The sequence below is a fragment of the Pseudomassariella vexata genome (genome assembly GCF_002105095.1).
Source record: "Pseudomassariella vexata strain CBS 129021 chromosome Unknown BCR38scaffold_3, whole genome shotgun sequence".
Classification (NCBI taxonomy): domain Eukaryota; kingdom Fungi; phylum Ascomycota; class Sordariomycetes; order Amphisphaeriales; family Pseudomassariaceae; genus Pseudomassariella; species Pseudomassariella vexata.
The window spans coordinates 2,486,905-2,514,620 of NW_024467958.1; the positions used below are offsets into that span (position 1 = coordinate 2,486,905).

The 27,716-nt window shown below is 50.4% G+C and overlaps 10 protein-coding genes across 10 annotated transcripts; 6 read left to right on the top strand and 4 right to left on the bottom strand.

Annotated features, from left to right (window-relative positions):
- Positions 1–2,047: 2,047 nt before the first annotated feature.
- Positions 2,048–3,283, top strand: BCR38DRAFT_482329 (putative aryl-alcohol dehydrogenase; the record flags this gene model as incomplete). The annotated part of the gene is made up of 2 exons (XM_040863489.1): positions 2,048–2,587; positions 2,693–3,283. The coding sequence occupies 2 exons, from the start codon at positions 2,048–2,050 to the stop codon at positions 3,281–3,283; spliced, it is 1,131 nt and encodes a 376-aa protein (XP_040719146.1).
- Positions 3,284–4,686: 1,403 nt separating this feature from the next.
- On the bottom strand, positions 4,687–10,222 carry BCR38DRAFT_140353 (cell division control protein). Its single transcript, XM_040853631.1, has 12 exons — positions 9,657–10,222; positions 9,457–9,591; positions 9,364–9,393; positions 9,233–9,297; positions 8,739–9,177; positions 8,306–8,666; positions 7,708–8,222; positions 7,155–7,655; positions 6,953–7,096; positions 6,401–6,890; positions 5,893–6,349; positions 4,687–5,815 (listed from the first exon to the last, which is right to left on the bottom strand). The coding sequence occupies exons 1-12, from the start codon at positions 9,843–9,845 to the stop codon at positions 4,831–4,833; spliced, it is 4,311 nt and encodes a 1,436-aa protein (XP_040719147.1). The 5' UTR covers positions 9,846–10,222; the 3' UTR covers positions 4,687–4,830.
- Positions 10,223–10,943: 721 nt separating this feature from the next.
- BCR38DRAFT_472312 (uncharacterized protein) lies at positions 10,944–13,179 on the bottom strand. The gene is made up of 3 exons (XM_040862904.1): positions 12,863–13,179; positions 12,100–12,679; positions 10,944–11,993 (listed from the first exon to the last, which is right to left on the bottom strand). Exons 1-3 carry the CDS (start codon positions 12,871–12,873, stop codon positions 11,259–11,261), a joined length of 1,326 nt encoding a protein of 441 aa, XP_040719148.1. The 5' UTR covers positions 12,874–13,179; the 3' UTR covers positions 10,944–11,258.
- Positions 13,180–13,604: 425 nt separating this feature from the next.
- Positions 13,605–15,156, top strand: BCR38DRAFT_424530 (Mur ligase). The gene has a single exon (XM_040859663.1). It carries the CDS (start codon positions 13,819–13,821, stop codon positions 15,085–15,087), a length of 1,269 nt encoding a protein of 422 aa, XP_040719149.1. The 5' UTR covers positions 13,605–13,818; the 3' UTR covers positions 15,088–15,156.
- Positions 15,157–16,219: 1,063 nt separating this feature from the next.
- Positions 16,220–18,138, top strand: BCR38DRAFT_363613 (S-adenosyl-L-methionine-dependent methyltransferase). The gene is made up of 6 exons (XM_040857206.1): positions 16,220–16,842; positions 16,896–17,037; positions 17,101–17,379; positions 17,427–17,534; positions 17,584–17,812; positions 17,865–18,138. The coding sequence occupies exons 1-6, from the start codon at positions 16,372–16,374 to the stop codon at positions 17,920–17,922; spliced, it is 1,287 nt and encodes a 428-aa protein (XP_040719150.1). The 5' UTR covers positions 16,220–16,371; the 3' UTR covers positions 17,923–18,138.
- Positions 18,139–19,341: 1,203 nt separating this feature from the next.
- BCR38DRAFT_521827 (ABC1 family-domain-containing protein) lies at positions 19,342–21,710 on the bottom strand. The gene is made up of 3 exons (XM_040865204.1): positions 21,143–21,710; positions 20,931–21,081; positions 19,342–20,878 (listed from the first exon to the last, which is right to left on the bottom strand). The coding sequence occupies exons 1-3, from the start codon at positions 21,463–21,465 to the stop codon at positions 19,553–19,555; spliced, it is 1,800 nt and encodes a 599-aa protein (XP_040719151.1). The 5' UTR covers positions 21,466–21,710; the 3' UTR covers positions 19,342–19,552.
- Positions 21,711–22,083: 373 nt separating this feature from the next.
- Positions 22,084–22,797, top strand: BCR38DRAFT_334894 (uncharacterized protein; the record flags this gene model as incomplete). The annotated part of the gene is made up of 2 exons (XM_040855354.1): positions 22,084–22,398; positions 22,459–22,797. The coding sequence occupies 2 exons, from the start codon at positions 22,084–22,086 to the stop codon at positions 22,795–22,797; spliced, it is 654 nt and encodes a 217-aa protein (XP_040719152.1).
- Positions 22,798–23,017: 220 nt separating this feature from the next.
- Positions 23,018–24,199, bottom strand: BCR38DRAFT_336359 (Pex19 protein family-domain-containing protein; the record flags this gene model as incomplete). Its single annotated transcript, XM_040855448.1, has 2 exons — positions 23,018–23,119; positions 23,180–24,199. The coding sequence occupies 2 exons, from the start codon at positions 24,197–24,199 to the stop codon at positions 23,018–23,020; spliced, it is 1,122 nt and encodes a 373-aa protein (XP_040719153.1).
- Positions 24,200–24,749: 550 nt separating this feature from the next.
- BCR38DRAFT_334823 (uncharacterized protein) lies at positions 24,750–25,343 on the top strand (the record flags this gene model as incomplete). The annotated part of the gene is made up of 1 exon (XM_040855350.1): positions 24,750–25,343. The coding sequence occupies one exon, from the start codon at positions 24,750–24,752 to the stop codon at positions 25,341–25,343; it is 594 nt and encodes a 197-aa protein (XP_040719154.1).
- Positions 25,344–26,869: 1,526 nt separating this feature from the next.
- On the top strand, positions 26,870–27,262 carry BCR38DRAFT_482338 (uncharacterized protein; the record flags this gene model as incomplete). The annotated part of the gene is made up of 2 exons (XM_040863490.1): positions 26,870–27,107; positions 27,177–27,262. The coding sequence occupies 2 exons, from the start codon at positions 26,870–26,872 to the stop codon at positions 27,260–27,262; spliced, it is 324 nt and encodes a 107-aa protein (XP_040719155.1).
- Between the last annotated feature and the right edge of the window lie 454 nt (positions 27,263–27,716).

The window sequence follows — 27,716 nt, forward strand, 5'->3', positions numbered from 1 at the left end:
CGAGGATATTATATATACTACGCTCATTACCTAGATAGAAAGTTAAGAAATATCACCTTCAGTGATCAATCTAAGCATACATTCACTACTTGGAATTGTATGGGGAACTACGCCCTGACGACGCTTACCTTTATGACAATCATTGCTCAGAAGTCCGACATCAAGATACCTACTTGGTATTCATCTGTTTACCTTACGAACATAAATCCCAAGCAGATCTAATAATCAGCCGACTTGGTAGAATCGTCACACGGACGTATCAAGATACGTCGTAAGGCGGCGTATTGGCTATAAATTGGCTTTCCCAACCCGAGCCTTACACAACGGTCAGCCTCGTGTGGGAGAGGTCTACTTGATCTTACTATTTCAACTTCATCTACCTACCATATACTCACTAGATCTTCATCCCTATTAATAGCTTCGGCAGACTCTGCTAACCTGTCCACGTATTGTGCTGATTCAGTAGAGTATAAATATAACCGTTTTTCTCATTCGAGTGATCACACAACTAGCTCCCTCCCCATCACACAAAATCACTCTTTAGTCTACTCTCCCGTGCACATTCTCATAATCAGTCACACGCGACCAAAGCAGAAACCGCCGCCATGAAGCTCGCCACCTTGACCGTGGCCTCCCTGATCTCGGCCTTGCTGGCTGCCCAGGCCCAAGCACAGGGCTGGATGCTCAGTAGCAACCTCGACTTTCGCCGACACCGCGGGAGGTACCTGGCAATGCTCCGATATGTACGGCAAGAACCCTTTCGGCAAGGTGCCACCCAAGAACAGCACCTTCACTAGCGTCAACTTTGCCCAGAACGGTCTCTATCACAAGTTGATCGTATATTCCGACGAGCACTGCACCGACGAACTCGAGTAAGTTCTAGCTGTTTCGTTTGAGATTTCTCGCCAGCCGTAAAAGAGCTTGAAGCCAATGCGTGGTTATTCCGTCTTCTTAGTTCTGGGTTGAATACCAATGGTGCACCCCGATCACCTCGGAGACGCGATTCTTCGAAATCGTCGAGGCATAGAGTCAGTGAAATTTCGGATAGCTTCGGTAGTAGGGATGGAGAAACCATGGTAGAATGCATTATGAACTTGAAATACTTCTCAGTCCATCACATCAATATACAAACAGCTGCTCTTCTTCGCGCCCTGACTGTTCTTCACACTCCCATAACAACAACAAAGGCGCCTGGCATGCCAAGCCAGTCCTCAGCCATTTATGAAGTCTCGTTTACACCATGATCAGCCACTGTATTATATGTAGTGTGACATCAATTAGGCTGCGGTGTAGGTCATTACTGCATTGAAGCACAAAAGACGTACTCCAGCGCCGTGATAACTCTACCGCTTAGAACGACAGACTAGCCTGGAAGCAATTCCGTCCAAATGATAAAACCAAAGGGACGCTCAATTATGGATAGCATGTCATGCGAGCCTTCGAGCCTTTTATTACCTTGGACACCTCGTTGGGTTGCTTGGGCTGAAATAGGACGGCTACCCGTTCTTGGCGCTACTTGCCCATCGCCCACTCTCCTATTTGTCGATTTTTGACGTCCAATAGACCCTTCTTCGGAGTTATGGGGTATTCCCGGTCTTCAGACCTAGCTCTGCATACTAAGTACTAAGAAGGCAGACGGAAGTCAGCTACTTAACGAATGGAGGCCATGGCATCCTCTGCCCTCGGACTTTAACGGAGATTAACTGTCAACCTCCGGAACACTGATTTGTCTCTCTGCTCACCAGATGCGTGTGTCCCTCTGCCGATTGAACTGACCATTCAAATTGAGGCAACTCGTCCATGCTCTCCTATCACCTATCACCAAATCGATCGAATTGAGACGGCCTGAGCAGTCTCTAGTGACTTGAGCAAGTCATGATTAGCCGTACTAGCCTTCGAAGCCCTGAATATATAAAGTCTTGGCCATGTTGCGATTCGAATTGCGTTTTTCAAAGCGTTCGAATCAATTCTCCCCTTCGACTCCCTCGTACAGAGCCTTCTCATCTCGCCGTTCAGGCCCCCCTGTATTCCAGGCTCATTATTCAGAATGGCCCATATACTCTCGGCCGCCCCGGCTCCGGCCACAGAGCTGGGTCGATACCGAATCCTCTCCTCCACCGCTGGAGTTCGAGTATCGCCACTTCAGTTGGGAGCTATGAGCATTGGCCAGGCGTGGGTGAAAGAGTTGGGTTCAATGGATAAAGAGGCGTCATTCAAGCTTCTCGATGAATACATCTCGAGTGGGGGAAACTTCATCGATACCGCCAACGACTACCAGGATGAAGAGTCGGAGGCCTGGCTCGGTGAATATTTCGAGAAGAGAGGCATCCGAGATCAGATGGTCGTCGCCACCAAGTATACTACGCATTATCGCAAATATGATCTGGGTTTAGCGGGTATCAACTACGCGGGGAACCACAAGAAATCCCTTCGTCTGAGCGTCGAAGCGAGCTTGAAAAAGCTGCGCACCTCTTATATCGACATTGTCTACGTTCATTGGTGGGATCAGACCACCTCGATCGAAGAAGTCATGGATTCCCTCCATGTTCTCGTTGAGCAAGGCAAGGTCTTGTACCTGGGTGTGTCTGTAAGTGATCCGAGGATTCCTCCATCAGCCCCTCCGCCCCGCTCGCAGTCAAGGCAATATCTTCCAAGCAACTCACAGCGCAGAAGGGCTGACACAATTCAACAGGATACCCCGGCATGGGTCGTAAGCGCCGCCAACTACTACGCCCGTGCTAGGGGAAAGACGCCCTTTACCATCTACCAAGGTCGGTGGAGCGTCATGATGCGTGATTTCGAACGAGAGATCATTCCCATGGCGCGGCATTTTGGAATGGCCCTCGCACCCTGGGGTGCCCTGGGCAGTGGCAAGTTCCAATCCAAGAAAGCAGTTGAAGAACGGAAGCAGAAAGGCGAATCACTCCGAAGCATCGGTGGCGCCGAGCAATCCGAGGACGAGATCAAGATGAGTGAAGCTCTCTGCAATGTCGCCGCCGAGCACGGCATCGAAAGTCCGACCACCATCGCTCTGGCCTATGTCATGAGCAAGTACCCATACACGTATCCCATCGTCGGGGGTAGAAAGGTCGAGCATCTGAAGGACAACATGAAATGCCTGGAAATTACCCTGACGTGGAAACAAATCGAATACTTGGAGAGTATTATTCCCTTCACCGTGGGATTTCCAAGCAATCTTATCGGTCCGGATCCGAAGGTCATGGGAAAAGCTACTGGATTGCTGGCTGCCAGCGGAAATTTTCACTTTGTGACCACCAAATAATCCTTGAACCAACATGTGAATTTAGGGGTGTTACAACAGCATATAGTGAGGGCTATCAAGCATGGTTTAGAGCCGAATCTTGACCTTTCATAAACATCTGGCCGAATTTGGATTGGCTTACATTTTGACGTGATCTTGGTCGCATTAGCAGCCGGTGGATGAATGTGATTACGTGCCTTCTCAACATGAATTCTTCAAAGTACAAAAGTATGGGATACAAATGACAGCCGACAGGGCCCTTCCTACGAGCGAGCCGCTTACCTACCGCGGGATGTAGCCTGAGAATTCGGCTATGGAAAGAGCAGCCAGGATCGCGACTACGCCGAGGAGAATGACGCGAAGCATGTTTGCAGTCTGCGAGGTTGTAAGTGTTCGCTTACTAAGAGGCACGGTCGAAGGGTTGAGTGCGCTGTGCAATGATGAAATGAGAAAAGGCTGTGTATCACGTGCATCAAGCACGATAACTTGCAATAGCAATTTTATAATCATGTCAAGGTGCCTTATGTATATTCAGCTTGCTGCCGTACTGGAATGATAAAATCTAGGAAGCCAATGGCATCTTGCTGGCTACACACGGGTCAAGTTTGGGAAAGCACGATCCAGCAATCAACACCAAGGAACCAACACTCGACAGCCAACACCCATTTGTGCTCCGACACAGAAGATCACTGATGTAGAGCCTCTATCCATGTATTTTCATCGAGTGGCACATATCCAACGCATTCACCAAACCCGGCCGTCCCCCGACCAACCGCGGCCACCCACAGCAACAACCATTTGTAAACGCCGACACTGCACATGGTCGCATTTTCCGTATCGCAATTGCTTGCTCTTGTATACTCTAACTGATATCCGCCAACGGATCATACCAGCCTTCTTTCTAATGAGGGTAGCTCCCCGTCACTCATTCCCCCTGTCCATCTATATCACGTCCTCCATACACGTCCTTGACAACAGTCCCCCTCTACGAGCGACTATGAACAGAACGAAATAATCTCGCATCTTCAAATGCAGAAATCAAAAACATCAAGATCATACTTTTCATTGCCGTACGCATTACCGACCAACCAGAGCAAAGCCAGCTCAAACCCGATGTCATCATCCCATCCGGCTTCGTCATCAAGCAGACCGCCCAATATTATGCGTACGTCTAAGTATGTAGACTTGACAAGACTAAACAGTTGCAAAAGAAAACGAAAAGGAGCACGCCAACTATCAAACAGCCTCTTAGATGCGGCTGTAACAATGCAAAACAGGTGACATAGGAGACGGTTTCGTGATGTAAATGCTTTTCTTCTGTGTATAGTGATCGGGGGAACGGAGGGTCACGTCCTTGCCATGTCACTCACGGTTGGGCCATCTCCTTGCACCAAATGTACTTGTCAAATGGTGGAACGATCAGGCTTCCAAGAAGTGACATGCTACAAGTATACCAACAGGCCGTGGATCAATAGGGTAAGTGAGAGCGTTGGTGATACATCAAACCTCGTGAACTCATGCCATGACTATTGTCTTTATGTAACTCATGGAGTGAGCACAAAATGTCACTACGAGCCAGGCGCCCATTTCTTTCCCCCACTTTCGCTCGGTGCGCGACTCCTACGCTGCTTTCCTGACGAGCCTTCTCTCGAATGACCCGCAGTGGATGAAGCACTAGGGCTTGGCAGCGGGTATCTCGTGCCATTCCCCTGCTGATTCTCCTTGTTGCTCAGGACACTTTGACTTCGAGCCGCAGACGGTTCGCTGAGGCTAGGTCGAGCGAAAACACCAGAGTTACGTGGCAGTCTGGTCTTGCCGGGCGGAGGGGCATTGGTCAGGTCGCCACTTATACGGCGCGGGATAGAGGACATGGGACCGTCACGACTCCGGGGGCGGTAGATGGAGGAGTCCCGTTCATGAGTTATGGAAACTGCGGATCGCTTAGGGCTGGAGGCCACTTCTATATAGCCATGCGATGGACGGTGGCCGTGGCCGTGTGTTGGCGTGATGGGCATCGATGAGGCAGAGTGGAGGGATGGAGGGGTATATATACGTCTTGGGCCAGAACGCGAGCGGTTCGAGCCAATAGTGGACACTGACGCAGTTGAAAGTCCCGAGGTAGTCGTCGGAGGTGCGTCGTGGTCGCCACTGATGTGTGTTCTAACTAGCTCGGATGCAAGGTTGCGGACAAGCACAGCCGAGTCTTTCTCAGCAAGGGTTTGTATCGACTCGAGCAGTGACCGTAGCTGTTTGTTTCTTGGACTGGAGAAGTAATCCAACTCGCGCGCGTCGAGGATATTTCGCACTAGACGGAGAAGGTTGAGCCTGACCACGGCCTTCTTGTGACCGAGTTTCTGTGCGATGCCCGAAAACATCTCGGACTTGGCTAACGATGAGGATAGGTCGGGACTGAGTCTTAGAAGTTTTAGGAGGGGCTCTAGGAGATTTGGGTCAAAAGCGTTGAGCTTTTGCGTGTTAAAGCAGGAGATGATAGCTTCGGTAAAATTGCCGTTGATGAGATGGCCTTCGACCTTCGCGGTTTCTTCTTGTAACCTGTGCGTTGTTAGCACACGCACTTTTCACACGCTATCGAAGGAATATATCGGCGTAGATTGGGAAAGACAGCTTACCAGACAAAAATAGCATCCAGCGCAGTAACCTGCCAGTACTGGTCCGCAAGGAGTGACACATAAAAGTCAAGGCCCTTATTCTGCCAAAGGAACCTCCGCCCTTTGCTTCCCGAATGTGCCATATCGCACAGGATTGGCAAGGCAAACTCCTTCGGGGGGCGATCGGTCTTCATTATTTTCATGAGCAAGGGAATGATCCCGTTGACCGCTGCGTACTCCTGGCGATCTTTACTCAATCGACACAAGTTGAACATCGTATTCAGAACTTGATTGGAAATCTCTCGGAAGTGTGGATGACCCTTCTTCATATTTCCACTGAGAAGGTCAATCAGGAGGTCAATCGCATCTGCTGAATGTAAAGTTTCTAGGGTCGTTGACAACATAGACAGGTTCTTGATGAACTTGAGCATTGTGATCTGATGTGCCGGAGACATGCGTCGTAGATCTTTTAGAATACCTATTCCACATGTTAATTATGAAGTCGATTGGGAAATTCAGCTCGCCTTACTCTTCAGCACTTGCCGATCAGCTACCATTTCCTTGACATAGTTCTCAGCTTGCGAAAAGAGGTAGAAGATGTTGACAATGCGGCCTTCGATCAACTCGGTCAGCTCGTCCTCATCATCCTCGTCTAGTACTCTGTGTAACACCAATGCCAATGGATCAAGGATCTTGCTCCTGGAGAAGATTCGACAGAAATCGTTCTTCGGCGTTGGTCCCTGAAGTTCGAAAACATTCCAAACTCCGTTGACACCAATGAGGACTAGATCTCTTGAGTTGTCATAATCTTCATCCAAAAACTCGACCAGGACATTGAGACCACCAGCGCTGACGAACATCTGCAATGTCAATGTTGAGGTTTGGTACATTTGTCGTACAAAAGCAGCCGCCTCCAAACGGATCTCGTTCGAGTATTGCCGCGCTGAGAATTTGGTGATAATCGGTATTCCTCCGACGAAGCACAAGTTCTCTTGAAGCTCGACATCGTCGAGGATAATCTGTCATTCCACTCCATTAGCCATCGGTCTTTAGTCTCCTCTGTAAATGTGGTGGTGCTCACCGTGTTGACGACCTTCAGCAGCTGCAAAATCATATGCTGTCTACTCTTTACGGTGCATGGCTCCAGAATCTCAAGGATGGGCAGAAGGCCATGTGCACCGATTATCAGGTCCTTTACTTCGGTGTGTTCCCAAAGTAGGGCGAGCTGCATCATGTTAGCCATTAAAGTTATATATGTCCCAATTTGATGAATGATGGCTCACCAGGTCTTCCGCAAGATCTGTCAACTTGTCTTCACCTACTATCATCTTCAGCGACCGCACTAATTCTTCAATCTTCTCGGCCAATCTCGCGTGTCGATCTCGGGCAATGTTGGCCTCCAGATCCATCTCGTCCCAGCCAGGGTCCATCGATGCGAACGGGTCGTCCTCGTCCTCGTCGTCACCAAGCCAAGAGTTATTCGAGACTTTGGACAAGACCATAATACCACCGTCCTCAGACCCCCTGTCACTGTCAGCCTTCTCCGTGACGTTGTCGGAGGGGCCGAATATATCAGAGAAATCTTCGTCGCCTTCGTCTTCAGCAAACTTCTGAATCTCGATAGATGATTTCGATCTTTGCATCTGCCGATCTGGTAGAACGGATGGTCGTAATGATGTCTGCCTACGCATACTCCCACCCATAGGCGATTGCGTGGACCGCGGCAAGCTGGTGAGATCTGAAGGATGAAAAAGTTGAGGCGTGTCAGGCTGTGGCTGAGGCTGCTTTTGTCAGTTAGTTACAGCTGAAGCCATTGTGCCATTTGAAAATACATACCTTCTTCGTCTGGACCAGCCTTTGGTTGAGGAAAAGGTCATTCTGATCGTTGTCGTCGAACAAGTCCGAAAAGTCCTCGACGGACTGCTCTTTGTATGTGACGTCGAGCCTCGAAGGAAGCTCGAATTTGCTTACCATGTTCTTGCTCTGAGACTTCTGTCTTTGATGTCCACTAGCAGCCCGCTTTCGAGGGGATAACTTCGCCGATTGTTGAGGCTTCGTTTCGACTGCCGTTTTGGGCCTCGCACCTGCCGACATTTTCCAGTTCGGGCGAATGGTCTTCTCCAAGGGGTCTTCCTCGTGAAAGCTGTTCATCTTCTTGATTGTCATCATTTCTCCGTCCATGGAATTGCCCCAATTGGAAGAAGCGTCACGAGAGTAATCAACTGAGGTGAATAGTTTCAACCGATCAGCTGAGAGCATGCCGCCAAAGTGATCCTGGGGCTTAATGTGAGGTAATTTCAAAGCCCTCGGTGAAATGGCCGTGGCAAAGTCATTATCCCAGTTGTCATCATCTGTACTTTGGTCAGTATCCAAGCTGCGACCGGGATTCAACCGGTAATCGTCCATTGAATCCCCCGCAAAGAGGTTTACTCACCGGCCAGTTCAGGAGACCTGAAGTCCTCTGCTGTTGGCCTCGGCTTTGCAAGGGCTAAAGGCCCCTTAGCGGGCGTTGTAACGATGGGCCTTCCCTGCTCTGAGGCTCCAAAGCGTGAGTTCTGGTGAGACTGCGCCCCTGAATCGGATCCAGTGGAAGCTCGTAGATTGGTGTCAGAAGTCAGAGCCTTATTCCATTGCTTGACCTCTTCCACTGCTTGGCTGAAGTTTGCTGATGCCTTTGCAACTGGAGCGTCACTTCTCCTGCAACCTACAATCCAGTTGTGTTTCAACAACTTTCTTGCAGATACTCGGAGGTTGGGGTCCTTTTGAAAGCACTGAATCAAGAAATCACGAGCCGCCTGGACAGGAATCAGCATTGAATTCACGTACAAACTAGGGAAAATGGGAGCAAAGGGTGTGGGACTACAGACCGAAGATACCCCCTCGGGCAAAGGCGGATGGTCATCGTTAACTATAGCGAAGAGAGCTGGCATGGCTTGTAGGTGATGATATGGTGGCTTGCCTTGGAGAAGCTCAATCACAGTACAGCCCAAGCTCCATATATCAGACGCTGGAGTCGCACCAGATAGCTCGATAATCTCAGGAGCCATCCAATACGGCGTCCCTACTACTTGAGCCTCCTTGTCCGGTCCAGTCAGCGTGCTGGTAGATACACCAAAGTCGGCAAGCTTGACTTTGCCATCTTTGGTGGTCAAGATGTTGGCTCCCTTGATGTCTCGATGGATTACACCTTGATCGTGTAGGTACTGAAGGCCTTGCAATACCTGAGTCATGTAGACTCCGACTAGGTTCTCGGGGAACTTGCCATATGCCTTGCATATTGAGTGTAACGAGCCATTCTCACAGTATCTAATATGTAAAGTTAGGCGACGAACAGGGTTTCGTCCGGAGCGGGGATACATACTCTAGGATGATGTTGAGGCAGTCTGTCGACTTGACAAAGCCTATGTACTTGACAATGTTGTCATGCTAGACATAAAGTCAGCCTCAGAGTTGTCCCTGACGCAGTACATTATGGGGCGTAGTAGAGCTCACATGGAGGTTCTTTAGTAGATCAATCTCGGCCTGTATCAAGTCAGCCTCGTGTTCTCACACCGTAACCTGCCAGAGGGTGGGGATAGAGCATACCTCAATCATGCGCAATTCGCTCTTGGGCAGATTCACGAGCTTGATTTGCTTGACTGCAACTGCTTCGCCGGTGCCCCAGTGAATGGCCTTGTAGACAGACCCAAATGCGCCTTTGCCCAAGCATTCCCCCAACCGCTGTTAACCCCAAGTCAGCCCTGCGTTCAATATGCGATGGTCTGTCATCCTAGCCTTTCACATACATAGTCTCTCAGCCCCGGATCCTGTACTGCCCTCTCACGGCCAGTGCTCTCTTTCCTCGGTGTACCGGGTGTCCTCTCATGTCTGGCTACAGCCACAGCCGGCTTACCGTTGGCCGCATGATACTGGCGCTCCTTCTCTCCGGCCGAGGACGTGGAGGAGTTCGACGAATGGCCCGTCGTGGGCGCCATGGCCGGCGGTCAGCGCGGGTCTCGTTGCTTCACGTCAGGTCGCAGGCGGCACTGGAGCTGCAGCTCGCCTTGGTTCGGATTCGTAGACGGAGGAGGTAATGTGGGGGGAGGGATCGCGCGTAGCTGGCTGACCAAGACGGGGGCTCTCATTCCAGCTGCAATTCCTCCTTTTCCGTCAATAAATCAAAGCTCGCCTGGACGGGAGGTTCGCTCGAAGGGAAACACGTCGGTGCTATTGGTCCGTACACGTTAGGCCAACGCGTTGGCAAGGCTCGTTCGTCTCGTTGGTCAAAGTGGCACTTGACAATCAATAAATTGCTTGCTGATTGCTTCGCTTTGGGCACCGTTGCTGTTGCTGTTGCCGCTACCGTTGTCGTCCAATCCCAATCCAAGTGGAAGTGCCTGCCCAATGTGGGGGACGATGCAGACAATCCACTTGTAGGGCTCGTCCTGGCGCTGAAGCTGGGCCTGAAGCTGCAAGCAAATTTAGTAACTGGACCGTCACGGCAAAACCTGACAGGAAACAATACAAAGTTCCTTTTCTTTCCGTCTGGCTGGTGGCGTTGTGCTCCTCAGTTCCCGTGTTTCACGTTTCCTTCCTGGCGCAAGGCAGCCTTGCGAATTCTGGAATCGCGGGGTTACAACCGCCGCCGCCTGCATACATGTAGATGCCACCGTACAGGCGCCGCTGTAATACCGCTGGGATGGGGGTTTGAGATTGATTGGCGCCGCATTCAATGGTCAATCTTGGCTATCAGCTTACCGTCCAGGCACGCCATCTCAGGGGGTCCAATTCGCATGAATGAATGACGACCGCTATTTCACGGCTTCGACCGATGCATTCAAGAATCGTGCCTGGTGTTAGACTACCATGAACAGTCTTGCATTGGAAACATTGGGGCTGTCTCCAACCAAATGATGTCATTGTACTCAGTACGAAATACTTATCGTTCCTCAACACTGCCCAGATGGGATTTTTGCAGCTGTTAGTTCAAGTTACATGGTCAAAATGTCTTTGCGATAAGTACCCGCAGACGCGGTTCTAGGGTGTAACAGCATACGTCATTCGCTGCACATATCTGGTAAAAGAACCACTAGCAGACGCCTAACAGACTTGAAACATTGACGATACCACACTAATTCTAAGAAGCTGGAAGACTTCGAGCCCATTACATCCCATGAGATATGCTGGTAATAGTAGGAGCTTGACGCTTGTAGGCCAGCTGCCATATGTCTTCTCAAATGTACATCTACTTTACAGCCCCCCGTCTCAAGTGGGAAGAACATATTGTCCCACCTCAAATAGAGCGTAAATCTCCGGCTTTTCCGCATTCAGTTATTCCAATCCGCGAACTAAGTGACTGGTATCACGGCCGACCCTGCACATAAAACAAATTCCCAGAACGTCAGGCTCTAATTAGACTCATCCCATGCCGCGGATCGGCTGAGACCAGCTCCAGCCCACCATTCATCCGGTATACGCTCTTGTTCAGCCAGACGGCGTATGATATTTTGCATGTCCGACAGCCATTCCAATCGCTCGGGACCATCGTCTCGAGATGCAGGGAGTAGTTCTGCGACGACATCTGCATACGACCGTCGCCATTGTAGGGTCGGTCGTCGAGGGGGTTCGGTTTGTTGCTCCTCAGCGTCCTCATCTCTCTCCCCGTCAGTATCCGAATTGTCGACAGCCGGATCACAAGGTGGCTCTGCCTCTTCTTCCGGGTTCGTCATAGAGGTGTTTGACGAATTCGCAGTCGTTTGAGATGCTGCCGCAGAGGCTGAGGTGGAGGCAAATGAAGAACCAACGCTTGGGGGCTGGGGGTCGGGGGTAAGGGTAGACTGAAGAGTATCCCATTCTCTATCGCCCTCGGGACTCAAACTTCTGTCGCGATCACCCAGTCCATCAGCGTATCGCACCAAACGAACATGGCGATGAATTCGAGCTTGGTTTGACGAGACTCGCAGACCTCGGCGTCGACGGTACTCGGTCAGATACTCTGCGGGATCGGGTCCTTGAGGGGTTGCCGAGCGGTAGGATAGGTAATCGCTGCTATCGTAACTACGACCGGGAGTGCGGGACTCGTAACCACGGGGGAGCACGTAGCGCCTCGATGATCCGAAGGGAGGCCCATTGATGACCTCTCGCTGAGTAGTAGGTTAGCAATGGTTTGACGAGAAACTTCGCTTTCGAACCCGGACGCAATAACGTGAAGTCCGGCTACGAGCAAAGAGAGAGGAGAGGTCGGCTCACAGAAGATCGCATGCGCGGCACACGAGTAGAAGAGCGCGCTCCCAGACTCCATTGATCTGGCCGGCTCGAGTCATTCCAGGAGACGCGATCGTTTCTCATATAGCTCTCCTCGTGTAATGGAGTCGTGTCTGGCACCTCCACTCGAACAGGGCGGATTTCTATGTTGGCATTGGATCGAGGTCCGTGACTCTCAGAGCGGTTACCGGGACCATCTATTTCGATACCGGGTATCTCAATCTCCACGTTGGAACGGGGACCACGACTCTCAGAGCGGTTGCGGGGGATGAGACCAGCTAGCTCTTCGAATGACGGTTCATCGAAGAAAGGCGGGAGTGATACAAGGTTGACGGTCGGCTCATCCGGCGACAAACGCTCTGCGGGACGGTTCTGGGGAAGGTTCGAGTTGCTCTCATTACTCTGCAAAGCAGCAAGCAATCCCAAGCGGTGTTCTCGAATGTCATTGAGCTCGCGACGTCGATTGCCGACGCGACGGATGGGCGATCGCGAATGCGCGATGTCAGCAGGGCTCTTCGCCGCAGGCTTGGACGGGATGTCGGACTCGACGGGGGCTATGAATAGTCTGAGATGGTGGGGATGGGTCAGCAACTCGCAGCAAGCCTGAGGACGCAGTAAAATGCGCCGTAGAATTCACAATCGATACGAGTCATAAGAAATTTCTGAGGCCGTCCATCATGTTGCGATACCCAAAGCGAAAGCGACGCGACCGGATAATGGAGCGCGTTGAATGGCGGACGGAACTTACGGTAGACCCATTACTGGAGTATGGCTGGTGCGCGTGGCAACGCAACGAGGAAAGCGAGTGAGCGAGGCTGAACAGCGAATGCGACATAAAATAAGGGCAAATGACGGCCAAATTTGCAACCCCAAAGAATAAGAAACCTGTCGAGATGCAATGTTCAGAGGCGGCAGCGAGGAATTGATGAATTTGTACGTTGCGCGATGATGCCGGGTGTAGTGATGGACATGCGCAGGCGTTGAGATGGTTCAAGTGAATGGGCGACGGGTCTCGAATCCCTTTCGTGGGGTTTTGTCGAGGTGGAGAATAAACAAGAGGAAAATCCCAAGGGGTTGATTTGTCTTATGGGTGGGCGCCGCACCTTCCAGTGGGTTGTTCATGCTCCGTATTTTTGTCACCCCATGTCACGGTCGCGCCTCCGTGATTTGGGCTAAGATTTGTTAAGAGGTAACTTTTGACCCTCGGCCATGGATCAATGCACCCCTCAAACCTCTGAAGAATAGGACCTCCTAGCAACGATGCCTGAATCGTGGAAAGATCATATGATATTTTTCAGCTTCTATTGGCATATCGTAGCCTTCTTGACTTTGTCGTATATGTCTCTAGACGGACCCTCCTATCATGGAGTAATACCATGTTAGTTGAGCAATTCCTGTCTTTGACTAACAATCTCAAACAAAGTTCCTCGCAGGGTATATGCCGCAAACCCCAGTCCGCTACTAGCGCCATGTGTGGATTGTCAGCCTGGTCGCAACTTCATGCAAATTGACGGGCTGAGAATTGTTGACTATTCCTCGGTTGCTGGGGATTCGACTGATGCGATAGCTAGCTGTTCTTGAGTCACTGTCTGAGGAGATACACTATCGCCGCCCACAGCAGTGCCTCTGAAGTCCAGTTCCAGCTCAAATCTTCGATCTACCCAAACACGCCAAGCGGTACATAGGAACCTACCATTCTGCAGCATGATTGAGCTAGGACTCGCACGCATCCAGACTCTGCTTCAGCGGACACCGCAGACATGGAAAGCGATACATGTCGCTGGCACCAACGGCAAGGGTTCGATCTGTGCTTACTTGGAAGCCATGCTACATGCCAATAACATTGCATGCGGCAGGTTCACCTCGCCTCATCTGATTGACCGATGGGATTGCATCTCCATCAATGCGAGAGCTGTGCCTGAAACCAAGTTTCGGCATTTCGAGAATTTGGTCAAGAAGAGGAACGAAGATTTGCGGGTCGGCGCAACCGAGTTCGAGCTGTTGACAGCCACTGCGTTTGAGATCTTCGAGGCGGAGAAGGTCGAGGTCGGTGTGATCGAGGTTGGACTCGGCGGCAGACTCGATGCAACGAACGTACTTAAGGAAAAAGCCGTCACTATCATCTCCAAGATAGGGTTTGACCACCAAGCCATACTAGGCAATACTATCGAGGACATAGCCCTGCAGAAAGCAGGAATCATGCAAGCAGGAGTGCCATGTGTGGTTGATGCTAGCAATTCCGAGCCGGTACGGCTTGTGTTTGACTCACATAGTCTGCAGACTGGAGCACCTCTCAAGTACGTCAGTCCTGGCCCCAGTGAGCTGATGAAGAGCTTGAAAAGCTTGCGGCCGCACCAAGCCCAAAACTTAGCGCTTGCCCACGAGGCCTTCCGACTTGCATATCCCCAATTTGCAGAGTCTGTAGGCATTCTTGTTCCTGCCATCAGAAACATGTCGTGGCCGGGTCGACTGCAGATGGTCGACATTCAAGCACTCACCAGCCGCAAGGAGAAGGTCCTGTTGGACGGTGCTCACAACCCGCAGTCAGCAGAAGTCCTTGCTGCCTATGTCAATGAGCACCTTCGACATTGCGCCAGCCCCGCCAAGCAACAGCAGCCACTGATATGGGTCCTTGCGGCATCTAAGGGGAAAGATTTAGGTGAGATCCTGAAGCTCCTTCTTCGCCCAGGCGACTCGGTAGTAGCTGTTGAATTTGGGCCAGTTGACGGGATGCCATGGGTGCAACCAATGGAATCGGAAGAGATTTTGAAGCAATGCCCGGTTGATGTCACGAAACATGACGCGCAGAAGGACTTAGCGGCGGCTCTCGACTGGGCAAGCAAGACAGCAGACAAGTCACCACTAGTCATAGCCGGAAGCCTGTACCTGGTCTCCGACGTACTCAGGCTGTTGAGGGGACACGTAACATCGAATTCACAGGATAGCTCGTGCCCTCATAAAGAAACCATTTAGTTAAAACACTCTTCACCATTAATCGTACCATGTGGTACACTACTGTGTGCTTACAAAGTTCTGTTATTACTGTAAGTCCCTGGCATTCAACATCGTATCCCTCTCATGGCAACAGAGCAGAACCCATCCCTGCCCATCCGTGGACTGGTCAGATGCTGCAATACCGTAGATTCCCTGTTGATGGTTAGTAACACCCGAAATGGCACTGGGTTGGCTCACCAACATAGCCTGATACGTTTGCGACTGGCGCTTTTCGAAGCCACCCAAGGCGACATTTAAATTATTGTTTTGACGCAGCAAGATATTACTCTGGTGAATGCATCAACATTGCTGTGCTCTTTGGGCTAAATTAACTTGTTTGCAATTATACGTACATCTTCAACGGTATCCTTTCATGATGTAGCGCACAATGGGCAACTTGCTTCGTCTGCCCAAGACACAGAGCATTTCCAAATGCCTGCTGCTCCACTAAGGGGTTCCGGCCAATTGATCACCGACTTTGGGCAGTTTTGTCTTCATGTGCATTGTTAGTGATTAGATGGGGTGCCTCCTGCAATATAAGCCGGCTAGGAGACCCGATCTATTTATACATATTGCGAAACCTATGAAAGATCATGACTTGCTTATCATTGATTATTTCCCATCCCTTGCGGATACATAAATATGTAGAAGGGATGCTTACAACAGAGAGGCCAACAGTTTCTTTAGCAATAGAAGGACATATAGCATCACATATCTAACAAGAGTCCCATTTCGGAAGCCATGCCTTCCCAAGACACTTTAAAGCATTCTTCAATACTAGGAAATATCGACCAGTATCATTTATATTGAGCTTCGAGGCAGGTTTAGTTTGCAATGTGGCTTCACCTTTTGAAAATACCCTTGGACAGGTGACGAACCTGATAACAAGCGAAGTTGACAGACTGGCTCAATGGCGTCAGGTAGCTCCAAACAGCGAACAGGGTGCGATACTTGTAGGAACCCCGAACCTAACAGCAATTGTCCCCGAGGCCCTCTTCGAAAGGCCGAGGTCTATCTGTCCCGACAGTTTGGGACACCCACTTAGCGTTGACGTGGGTTTGGGCGGCTATCAACTTCTGGAACACATGATTGGGTCGGTTTGGTTTCCAGAGTGTTGCTGTAAAAGCACCGTCCCAACACCTGCCACATCTTTAATAAACCCCGCTTCGTTAATACTTACTTATAGATTTCAAGCCCAGGTTAAACAGGAATTTCCTATTTGAAAAGCATTCTCTACTTGAGGTACAATGATTATCTAAGATCATGGCAAACTACCAATACTCTGTTCCAGAGCAAGATCCGAAAATGGAGAGGCAACCGCCGAATATCCTCCCATTTCCGAGCCAGATTAAAGCCTACGATCAGTCTGCCTCACACAGCAACACAGCCCTCAAAGTCGAAGCTGGTTCACCACGGCAGGCGAATCCGGGCTGGGACATGTCGTACGATAATGGGCAGTTGCCGAATCCTAGCACGAACACTACTCAGCATCAAGGCCCGCCGCAAGCGGAGTACATTGTTAGAGGCCCATTGACTTCCAACTCTGGCCAATCTAAGTATACGCACACCGGCGGCGGAAGGGGTGTCCAGTTTGAGAACTTCTACATACCCACCGAGCTCATTCATCGTGTACCCTCAGATGCCTCGGTTGTCGAACCAGATTCTGTTTTGGGAGATTCCGGAAGACTCTACCACGGATATAAGGATGGCAAATACTTTTTGCCGAACGACGGAGTAGGTGAATTCACACATTTAAGGACCATTCCCCTGACAAGCCTTTTCCATAGCTAGAACAGGATCGGCTCGATCTTCAATATGCAGCCATTCACATGATCTTGCACGAAAGGTTAGCCTGGGCGCCGATGTTGATACAACCTCGGCATGTCCTGGATATTGCTACCGGCACCGGGATCTGGGCTATAGAGTTCGGTAGGTTCTCACTGCAGCCTACTTTGTGGAGAGACCGCAGTTGGGACTAATAAGCTTTTGCAGCTGAACAAAATCCAACTGCGCAAGTCATCGGGACCGACTTAAGTGCAATTCAGCCGCATAACTCGACACCCCCGAATTGCGTCTTCATAAAGGAGGACTCCGAGGAGGAGTGGTTGTTTGATCAAAAGTTCGATTATGTCCACCTAAGAATGGTAGTAACATGTTTCGAAGACAAGAAACGGGTAATTAAACATGCTTTCGACAACCTCAACGCGGGTGGATGGATCGAATTTCAGGATACAGAATCACACATTCACTCAATGGATAATAACCTACAAGGTATATAACCCTAACCCGTGGTTGACACTAGTAGCTTACTTGATAAGACTCCCCATTTAATATATGGGTCAAGAGTATTGTTCAGGGGGCTGCTGCCATGGGAAGGGACCTGAAAGTAGCTGGAAAGTACAAAGAATGGCTATTGGAAGCCGGATGTAAGCTCATCCCAAGTAGACGAAGACTAACTGGCTGACTTAAAATTAGTCGTCGACGTGGAGGAGATCAGGTTTCGATTCCCATATGGCACATGGCCAGACGACCCCAGATTTAAGAAGATCGGGGCATTCTGTCGTCAGAACATGATAGAAGGTGCTCGAGCTATAGGTTGGAAGATGCTTACCGGCAGGGGCCTGACTGCACAAGAGATTGAGCAGCTCACAGAAAACGCAAAGGCGGAGCTAATGGACCCCCACAAGCGCTTCTACGGATATTTGTAAGTCAATTCTACTATTCATGTGGGAATTCAGCCACTTAAAATGATGTAGTTATGTCGTATACGGTCGGAAGCCGTTCGAATGGGAATCCAGCAACGATTTAGCCTGAAATTGGGCCGACAGACGCAGATACTCTATGTGTATAGGCTCGCATTTATATTTGTCAAGGATTGATGATTTCTCATGAATAACATGGGACAAGCGAATACACCTTGCTCAGAGAAAATCTTCTATATACAAGTTACATTATTTGCTTTGTTAAGAATAAGCACACTTGTAAGTCGACTATTACTTAGAGCAATAGACCGAATTTCCAACCCTTCAGAATGCTTAATTTCTTTTATGAAGCACCTGGGACCACACGGCGTTCAAGTCGTTTCTCTGGAATCTTTCGATGAGTGAAGTACACGGACGCGGGACATATGTTACCCAGCAAGAATTGTATAAACAGTCCCACGGCGGCTTCTTGTGGTTAAGTGTTGACAGCATCTCATGCGGTAGAGCATTTGTTACCACCCAATACAAATGCACCTCATTCCATGGCTCGTCACTTTTACCATCCCTTACTTAACCAACCACAATCAAGCCAGCCATCCATAATCTCCCCTTTGAAACCCCTCCTCGACCTTACCCCCCCGTCTAATCGGCACCATTCTCGTCGGCAGTAGCACATATGCTTTCCTCTCACCCGTGACCATGTCCCACGTCTTCTATATCCTCAACCCGATCCTAAACACGCTACTCTATTTACCAGGACTTGGGGGGCACAATCTGGCTGTCGGACTCGCCATATGGGCGCTCAGCCTCAGCGACCGGCGTAGGGCGCTCTACATGCTGCTTATCTGCTGAATGAGCGCGGGGTTGCTGATAAAAGTCTCCTGCTCAACCATCCAGAAGAGCTCGCTATGTTTTGGGTGTCTTTGATGAATACGTGCATTATTGGGGCGGGCTGGCTCAGAGTGTAGAATGAAATCTGGCAGCGATTTTTAAGCATGGGGTAACAAGTGTAACTTTTCCGGGTTTTGAAGAAGGGTCATATCACAACTGGAATATGTAGCAATAGCGGAACTAATGATATACTTGCTTGACATTGTTCGGCCAGGAGGGAACATGTATCGTCTAAGTTCCCGATCCTACCGTCTCTGTGTTCTCACCTTGTGTATAAAGTCTCTATACTTCTGAGCCCTATTGAGTCCCTGTTATTCCTCTCATATCTCTGATACTATCCTGCTTGGCTATCTCGATATACTCTACATCACTAAGTTTAAAGTACGTCCGTTCTAGCTTTAGCTCGACATGCTGCTCGACGTCATGGTGATGAAGGTATTAGTTTCCCGCTGTAAGTAGAAACGCATTTCTGGATGTACTGCTATCAGTCCATCATCAACACGAAGCACTAAGTAAAACAACACAAAGGTGTCCAAACAGCACTTTCACACTCCACGGCCTTCTAAGTATACATGAGTTGAATATCATAACCGGAGGTGATCCCGATTGTGTAGCACGCCAAACGGTAAGACTGCCAGGACGCTATTCATGGTCATATCTGTGTTCATGTGTGCCCTCAATATGTACATACATGCTATATACCCTTACCCAATCAACCTTCCTCCTAGTACATGGTCTACCAAAATCACATCTAATTGGGGGCAACTGTTATTGGTATCTCACCAACAATAAATGCAAGGTATTCGAACCCTCAACCGACTCATACATCAACCCTTTTCCCCTTTTCGAATTTAAGTCAGCGCATTCGGAGTCTGAAAAGACACCATTTCTGCCCGAACCCCTACAAGCCTCTTGACCGTCAACCACAGCTGGAACGCCTCTAACTTGAGCTCGACGCGCAAGAGTCCCACCCACGCCGCAAGAAATCTAACGGCATTCCCGGGCCAGAGCAGTCCACCTTGGCGAGCCTTAATCTCCTCCACCTGCTCCCGAAACACCGTCTTAGCGCAGTACCGTGCCAAAATCATGAAATTCCGCATAGGTCCCTCCCGCGTCTGCAGATTTTCGTCCAGGCTGCGCGTCAAATCGTTCGTTTTCAAAATAAGCAAGATGATCCGGGGCACTTGACCAAGTAAATGCACCAGATCGGTCAGCAGACCCTCCTGTAGCGCATCGCCCATCGTCTTCTTCTCGTCGCCCGACCGGGGCTTCAGAATGGACTCGCTGACGACACTGTAATCCCTTCCCGTGATGGCGCTTGCGAAAAGCGGGAACTGCTCCTCGGTGACGCCCGCCACTTCGTTGGAGTACTTCTTCATCCGGCCCACGTCGCCGTCAATAATAGCTAGCCACATCTTGGCGTAGCTGCGCTGCAGACTCTCAGGTATATCGCGGTACAGACCGTGGTCGTAGATGATGACCTCAAAATTGGCGCCGCCGGGGCGGCGGTGGGCCGTTTTTCGGATGGAAATGTTACCACCGTGGGGGTCACAGTGCAGCGGTGCATTCTTGCCGAAGATCATCTCGTTGAAGATGTACGCTAGTGTAGCCGAGACTTCGTCACGGTCGATACCGTTCGAATCGAGGTACTCGAGGTCGTCGAGCCGGCGGCCGGACTCATTCGCCATAACAAGGATGCGCTTCTTGGCCCAAATAATGTCTGGAATCACCAAGGGTAGCTCTGGCATTGCTGCGAAGTACCGTTGGGTCCGGACGGCGTTTGCCGCCTCGCGCTGGAAGTCAAGTTCTTGAGGTAAAGAGACGTCCATCTCGGCCGACAGCCATTCTAAATCGTATTCGGGAAAGAAACGCTTTAGTGTAGAGAAGGTAAACCTCGTCAAAGCTAAGTCGAGGCGAGCCCATTGAGCGAGGCTCGGGTGCTGGATTTTGACAGCTACCTTCTGTCCGTCCTCCTTAATGGTTGCCAGGTGTACTTGCGCCAGAGACGCCGCTCCTATCGGCTCTTCTGAGAATTCGGAGAAGTAATCTTTCAGTTCTTTGCCCGTGTCATCCCGGAACATTTGCTCGACGGACTCGAAGGAGGACACCGGGCATTTGTCTTGTAACGGTATAAACGTGTCGGTCCACTCCACAGGCAACAGGTACGTCATGGCACTCTGTACTACTGTTAGCATCGAACCACAAGCATTGATCGGCATTGCCAAGTACCAAGTGCTGTCCCAGCTTGATGAATAAGCCTCCGTTCTTCTCCAGAACCCGTAAAGTCCGCACTGCACATCGCTTGTGGCATTGCTTGAGCACCTTATTCGCCTCGGCTGCGTCATCTATTTTGTCTCGGTGGTTTAACGTGGTTCGGTAACTGTGTGTCCTCTCATCAGTCTCTCATAGTCGAGTCAAGTAGGAGTGTAGGGTGGGCTCACTCATTGATACATAATGCCAAGGTAGCAGCGACTCTGCCCGCACGCTCTATTGCATCATACCCATGCTTGATGTCGTCCCCAAAGGCAAGAAATCCAGCACCAGCAGCACCAGCCGTAGCCGTGGCAAAGAGGGCAACGCGTTTTCCCGGCGGCGGTATTCGCTGTGAGGAGCTCGACGGACCGGATGAAGAATGTCTAGGAAGCGCAAGATTGGCCGTTGTATTCGTGCGCCTCGAAAGTTGGCTGCGACAACTGGAGCAGGTCCATCGACCGCTACTCCTCGTCGTGACACGACTAAGAGAGATGATGGAAGGGGGTTTCATGGTGTTGCCAAAATCAGCGGCGACATGAGAGCATTAGTCGTCTAGTCCCGCAGCAATGGAGTGATTATGGCAGAAACCATCCGCATGTTCTAATGATAGTCGAAAGTCGGCACTGTCTTTTGGTCTGAGGTACTTTCACGATTGATGTCATGGGGGCTCGGGTCCTGGGTGGAACCACTTTTGACAAAGGACACGGTCTAGTCGACGATAATTGAAGCTTTCCGTTGGGGACAACCAAATTCGCTGCAACGTCTCTTTTTTTTTTTTTCTCACGGCAATCGCCGCTGCGGAATCTGACCTCGGCGTCATAGGCTTGAGATTGTCGGGATATGCAGGGATTATTCGGGTTAGTCCTCTCTGCAGGGGTCTTGGATTTGTGGCTTGACTTCCAGGGTGTTGTTCAACCGATACGGCTGATTGCTGATCGATGCTCTTTACGCGTCACAGCAACAAGTCGCGTCTTGAACCCATTTTGGCCCACCTGGCTCGATTCCCCGTGTAGAGGATCGATAGTCCAAACGCCACACGCCATTCCATTTCCCAGTAACCTTCAACTGATAACAGCTCGTGTACAACATCTTCACTACCCTACGTTATACGACCATGATGTTGGCGACTATGCCTTCACCAGCCCCCATATTCTCCTTCTCGTCCCCTTTCCGACCAACCGTCTCCTCGCCCCTGTCATCATCACCCATCTGTGCACAAGCGTCCCAGTCCTCTCAGCTCTCCCCGCGCGATCCGAACCGACGCGATGTCCAATCCTCGCCACTCCAGGCACCCAAATTTAAATACGCCGTGCGGACGGCGAAGCCGAATCCGCTCAAGAAGACCCGTGACACTGCACAGGAGAGCAGAAGGAAGCTGTTTCTGAATAATGTGCGGCAGAGGCGCGAGGACAAGGAATGGGACCGGAGGGGTGGCGATCAGGAGGTAAGTCCTTTCAACTCGGTGCTGAGACCTTTAGAGGTGCTGATTGATTGATGGTTGCAGCTCTTGAAGCTCGAATGGGCGACCCAGGACCGCCGGCGGAGAGAGCAAAAAGACACCGACCTGGATGGGATAGTTTTTGAGGACGAGATCGATGAAGTCCCTACAAATACAGAGCAGCCGCCACAAGATTTGGACGAAGTCATGGCCGACAGTATTGCACAGCAAGAGGAGGCCGAATTAGAGGCAATGCTATCATCTTCACAGGCCCCGGCAAGGCCACAATCGCCTTCTCTATCTGACGATGACGATTACGACAGTCTGTTCATGGACTATCTTTCACAACATCAAACCAATCAAGATCAAAGTATTCTGCTTTCGGGGCAAATGGATATGTCATGAGATAGCCTCTTGTGATGTGGGGAGCGTCAAGTTTTGTTACCCCTATCAGAGGTATGGCGTTGTTGGATGGTTTCAGTTGAAATTTGGCGTTCGGACTCGGATGGTCTATTGGAGTCATATGACGGCATATAGAGGGTAGGCTGCGTGTATAGGCACACGTCATAATTGGTATCGAATTGATGCTGCTGTACACACATCCAGATCTCAGTCGCCCGCGGCTTCATTGCGTTGGGCATCCCTCGTCTGGCCCATCCCCAAGCACGTCTTTCGCTGACGGCATATTACCTATCAAATCGGTTGGTGGCGAGCCTGCTTCTTGCATCTGAACTTGGGGTCAGCTTCAACATTCTGGAAATCTCGAGCTTGCAAGGGGACTACTCACCTTTTGCATACGATCTACGATGTATTCTCGATCCGCTGCGTTGGAGTCCTTATACGTCGGCTCTTCGAACTTGGCAACCATCTCCTTGACCAGCTTCTGCTGGTCTTCATACCTCTTCTTATCCTCTTCCTTCAGCGTGCCCTTGTTCTTTTGCATCCAATCCGGGAACTTGTCGTTAAGCTCTTTCATCGGCTCGTACAGGATCTCCTTATTGGTGAGCTGTTCCATCATACCCATCAGCATTTTGGTGAAGTCCTCTTCCGACCCGCCCTCACCAGGCAAGTCCTTCATCGCTTTCATCATCTCGGAAATGAAGTCGTCCTCGGATCCCTCCGCAGCCGCCGCTGCTGTCGCTTGTTCGCCAGACGCCTGCATGCGCGCCATAGTGCGCCGGATCGTGTCTTGGAACGAGGCATCGGCGCTCAGATCCGCGGCTACTTGCTCGGGGTTCTTCGCTTTTGGCGCAGGTTTCGAGGTCGACGAGGATGACGTTGCTTCGGGCTCTGCGCCGATGGCGGCGGCGACGCCTAGTTCTTTGAAAATGCTCTCGAACTGTGACTGCATTTCCGGCTGTGTCGCATTAGGTACATATTGCGACAGCAGTCTGTCTAGCATTGTGCGGGCACGCCGACTTACGTTCTTGTCCAGATCTCCCATAAGCTCTGCCATGCCGGCCTGCAACTGCTTTTGAAATTCATCTTCCGAAATATCATCGTCTAGGATGTCTGGTATGTCTGTCATAGATGGGGGTGGTGCTGATGTGGAAGCCGCCGTAGGTGTCGTGCTACTGCCAGCCGTCGCTGATGTTGCTGCTGGTCCCGATATGGCAGCAGATTTCTTGGAATCGGATTTCTCGGTCGAGAACTCGTCAAGCAAGTCATCTAAATCATCCAGATCGTCCTCGTCTGGGTCGGGCGCATCGCCGATATCTACCGGTGCGGGTGGTGATAGTGCGGTTGTCACATGCTTGACTGAGCTGTCAGCTGCGACAGCTGGTGCGGGTGAGCTGTCGCTGCCCATCGGGTCAGCTTTGCTCTCGGACATTTCGTGTTGCCTAACGCAAGGCGTCGTGGATATCTGGCGAAAATAGTATAGGCGACGCAAGTGGGTGCATCCCAGAAGCAGATACTGAGATGCTCCTAAGGTCTTGGTCGATGAGAGCGGCTGGGACGACGAGGGGTGCTGCCGACAGTCCGAGGTAGATAGCTGTGCCTGCGTCAAGTGTGGCTGAGCTAGTCAGATTCTCATGAGGGGCAAGGATGCGACAGCACCCCTGATATCTGACATCTGACATCTTTGGACTATAGCTCCTGGTAATTCAAACCCTGTTCGACTAGTGTACTTATATGTATGCTTACTCATACCCTGTAACAAAAGAGTAGCACTTTACTACCCTACATGCGCACCGTATGCAGCGACGTCTGGATCGAGGGTCAGCCATTGCCCCTCCACCAAGTCAACCAATACCTTGACCTCAGTAATCCACTTCCCCACCAGACTTAAAAGAGCAGTTACTGGAATATCGCTTGGCACTACCAACCCTCAGAATCTGGCTGCCATGATGAGCAACATGTCAGATCAAAGTTCGCGTCCGCCACGCAAACTCGTCCAAATGTCAGGTGCACCAGGCTCCGGTAAAAGCGCGATAGCACGCCTACTAGCCCACTCCATCGACGGCGTGGTCATCAACCACGACCTCATCAAAGCCTTCTTCCTCGACACCGGTATCCCTTTTGATCAGTCAGCAAAACTCACCTATCGCCTCGATTGGGTTCTCGCCGAGGATATGATCAAACAAGAGCGGAGCGTCATCATTGACAGCGTCTGCAACTACCCCGAGGTTATAGATCGGGGAACCGCTCTGGCTCAAAAGTACCGGTACGACTATAAGTACGTCGAGTGCAGAATCACGGATTTGGATTTACTGGATCAAAGGATGCGTAGCAGGGAGTCGCTGAGGAGTCAAAGGACGGGTGTGGATCGTCCCCCGCCAGATGCCATGGCAAGTAGTGCCAGCCACAGTATAGACGAGCTTTTCAAGAAGTGGATCGAAAATCCATGCCGTCCAGTTGGAGATTGTGCTATCATCGTGGATTCTACCCGCAGCCCGGAGGAGTGTCTAGACACCATACTGAAGCAGATGACCCCTCCCACAGATGTGTGAACGAACAATGGTCCACCCCCTGAAGTCACACTTTCTCCAAAAGCATTCGCCGGACGTTGGCAGACACATTGGGTGTAGTTTTATGGATGACGACGAAGGCCAACTGTTCTCTCAAATTCAGAACTGTTGCTCCAGCCTGGTGCTGCATAGAAGACTGTCTATGTTGCCGCGACCTCTGGCCGGAGTGATGTAAGTGCAGCAATAAACTGACAATGCCGTCCCAGTGGACCAGTCCTGCTGTGTTTAAAGTCAATGAATTCGATCTCTGTTTGTCAAATGAGGACAGAATAGAGCATTGAAACCCATGTCAAGAGACACCAACTGTTCTGAGTAGGATAGGGGGCCCTCCAAGACCCCAAACATTAACCTATCGGGTTTTCTGGTCAATCTAATAGTTCCGCAAGGCGTCGACCTGCATATTACCGGCTTCTGATATCAAATTCGAACAACTACAAACGAAATAGGAGTCTGTAGTCGGCTAATCTCAGCCTCAAGCTGTTTGATGAGTTGGAAAGAGGGCTTGGAAGCTGGTCATGGATGTTCTCGCTGGAATCTCGTTGTCCAGATTATAGTTAACAATGGAGTACCACGGATCTTTCGTTGTGAAATTTTTTATCACCAGTGTATTACTGGCCTAAGATGAAAATCAATGCGCCACCTTTTGTTCTTCTTAGGTACAAGACTTTGGGACATTTCCAGTCAGGCATTGAAAAGTTCGGAATTCCCAAGATGAAAGAGGACGCCGACAGGAGTACCTTGTTTGAAGTCCCGTCAACATTGTACACACAGTGTTTTGAAGGAATTCCTGCCTGGTGGTTCCCTTGTAGACTGCAGAGAGTTCGCACATATCAAGGCAACTCCTTTCCCCGTCTCAGAGTTCCTGGAAACTGAAAGGCAGCATACACCAACATCATTTTACGAACCCCCAACTCATCAACCACAAACCCAAATCATTCACATTTTTCTGATTTTCACATCAAACCTAACAGCCGGCAAGATGGTCCTCACGTTGAATTCTGAGGTCCTGAACGGACTCTGCTCGCAGGATTAATCTGACCCACTGGATGCCGTCAATCATGCTCGTCTTGAGCGCATTCATCAGCAAGCCGATATCTCGTTGCCGCAGATCATCGTGTGTGGCGAAGCCATCTGATAAGAGCTCTGTGCTCGAGGCCATCTCTGGTGTCCCTTTCCCGTCAACAGCAACTTGTGCACTCGCTTGCCCACCGAAGTGGTTCTCCGCACAGCGAAGAACACTAGCGTCACTATCTCCATCGTCAAGCCCCCTTATATCGGCCTGTCAAACCGTGATTGCGTGGTTCGTGTTGAAGAAACGCTAGTTCCCCTCTCAGGTTTCCCGGTTTAATCGATCATGCAAAGAAGCTCATGGGAATCTCAGAGGGGTTCTCAAACTAGTCTCTTCGTATTGAAATCAGTAGACCGGATTGTCCTTATTTGACTATTGTCAACCTCCCCGGGCTCATAAACTTCCCGTCGAAGAGTACCAAACTCAAGCCGACGTCGACATGGTCCATGACATGGTTACCAACTTCATAGAACAGCCAATAAGCATCATCCTCGCCGTTGTCTCCGCCAAGACTGACATCTCCACTCAAGAGATCCAAGAGGTGGTGAAGTTGGTCCGCAATGCAGATTTCGTTGGAAAGCGAACCGTGGGCGTCATCACGAAGCCGGACACCGACGCGAGATCACCGAATCAAAGAAGTCCTCGAAAAAGGCTACGAGACATGCAGAACTTCGTCGGTACCCGATAGGGTGGCAAGTCCGGCCTTCTCAACTGAGTCGCTATTGTTGAGCTAATGTGCTTGGCAGACGAAGTCGCTAGTCTTCCCGGGGAGATCGAGTCTATCTTGAGCGAACATGGGGATGGTGCAGATGAGATGGATCATAGGTCATGATGACTAAAATCCCATCACAGTTTATTACACGTCTCTCAGTGTGACCACATCTGAGGTAGAGGGAGTCCTTGTTCCTGCGACTGAAGACAACGTCCAAGTTCACGAGCAGCCAGGTCAATAGAAACAACGGGGCTTGATGGGTCCTCGGGCTTGCTGAAGGGCCCGAAGAATGATCTGTGCATGAATCAGGAAGACTATCTTTAATATTCGATTCGAGTTGGTTGGTTGGAATTGCTGGCTTGAACTCCTACGCAACCACTTGATGTGAGTAGCCGGGCTATTGAAGGTATTTTAATACGTGTTTTTCTGAAAGGAAAGCTCCGGTTCCTCCGCATCTCCGCTGACTGGAACAGAACCCCGTACGAGACATTGAATTTAGTTAGACATCGTAACCTTGGACAGTATATTTAGAAATGTAACCAAACCGTTTCGACAATTCAAAGTACTTCTAGCT

Excerpts from the sequence above, each read along its gene's own strand:
- BCR38DRAFT_140353 (XM_040853631.1), bottom strand. The coding sequence starts at position 9,845 with ATGGCGCCCACGACGGGCCATTCGTCGAACTCCTCCACGTCCTCGGCC. Across the intron at positions 8,223-8,305 it reads CAGGTCTCCTGAACTGGCCG|ATGATGACAACTGGGATAAT; the intron begins GTGAGTAAACCT and ends ACCAAAGTACAG. Across the intron at positions 6,891-6,952 it reads TGCTGAAGGTCGTCAACACG|ATTATCCTCGACGATGTCGA; the intron begins GTGAGCACCACC and ends GTGGAATGACAG.
- BCR38DRAFT_472312 (XM_040862904.1), bottom strand. Across the intron at positions 11,994-12,099 it reads TGCCGCGCATGCGATCTTCT|CGAGAGGTCATCAATGGGCC; the intron begins GTGAGCCGACCT and ends CCTACTACTCAG.
- BCR38DRAFT_424530 (XM_040859663.1), top strand. The coding sequence starts at position 13,819 with ATGATTGAGCTAGGACTCGCACGCATCCAGACTCTGCTTCAGCGGACA.
- BCR38DRAFT_363613 (XM_040857206.1), top strand. The coding sequence starts at position 16,372 with ATGGCAAACTACCAATACTCTGTTCCAGAGCAAGATCCGAAAATGGAG. Across the intron at positions 17,038-17,100 it reads GATCTGGGCTATAGAGTTCG|CTGAACAAAATCCAACTGCG; the intron begins GTAGGTTCTCAC and ends AAGCTTTTGCAG. Across the intron at positions 17,535-17,583 it reads ATGGCTATTGGAAGCCGGAT|TCGTCGACGTGGAGGAGATC; the intron begins GTAAGCTCATCC and ends ACTTAAAATTAG.
- BCR38DRAFT_521827 (XM_040865204.1), bottom strand. The coding sequence starts at position 21,465 with ATGAAACCCCCTTCCATCATCTCTCTTAGTCGTGTCACGACGAGGAGT. Across the intron at positions 21,082-21,142 it reads TTGGCATTATGTATCAATGA|TTACCGAACCACGTTAAACC; the intron begins GTGAGCCCACCC and ends GAGGACACACAG. Across the intron at positions 20,879-20,930 it reads TCAAGCTGGGACAGCACTTG|AGTGCCATGACGTACCTGTT; the intron begins GTACTTGGCAAT and ends ACAGTAGTACAG.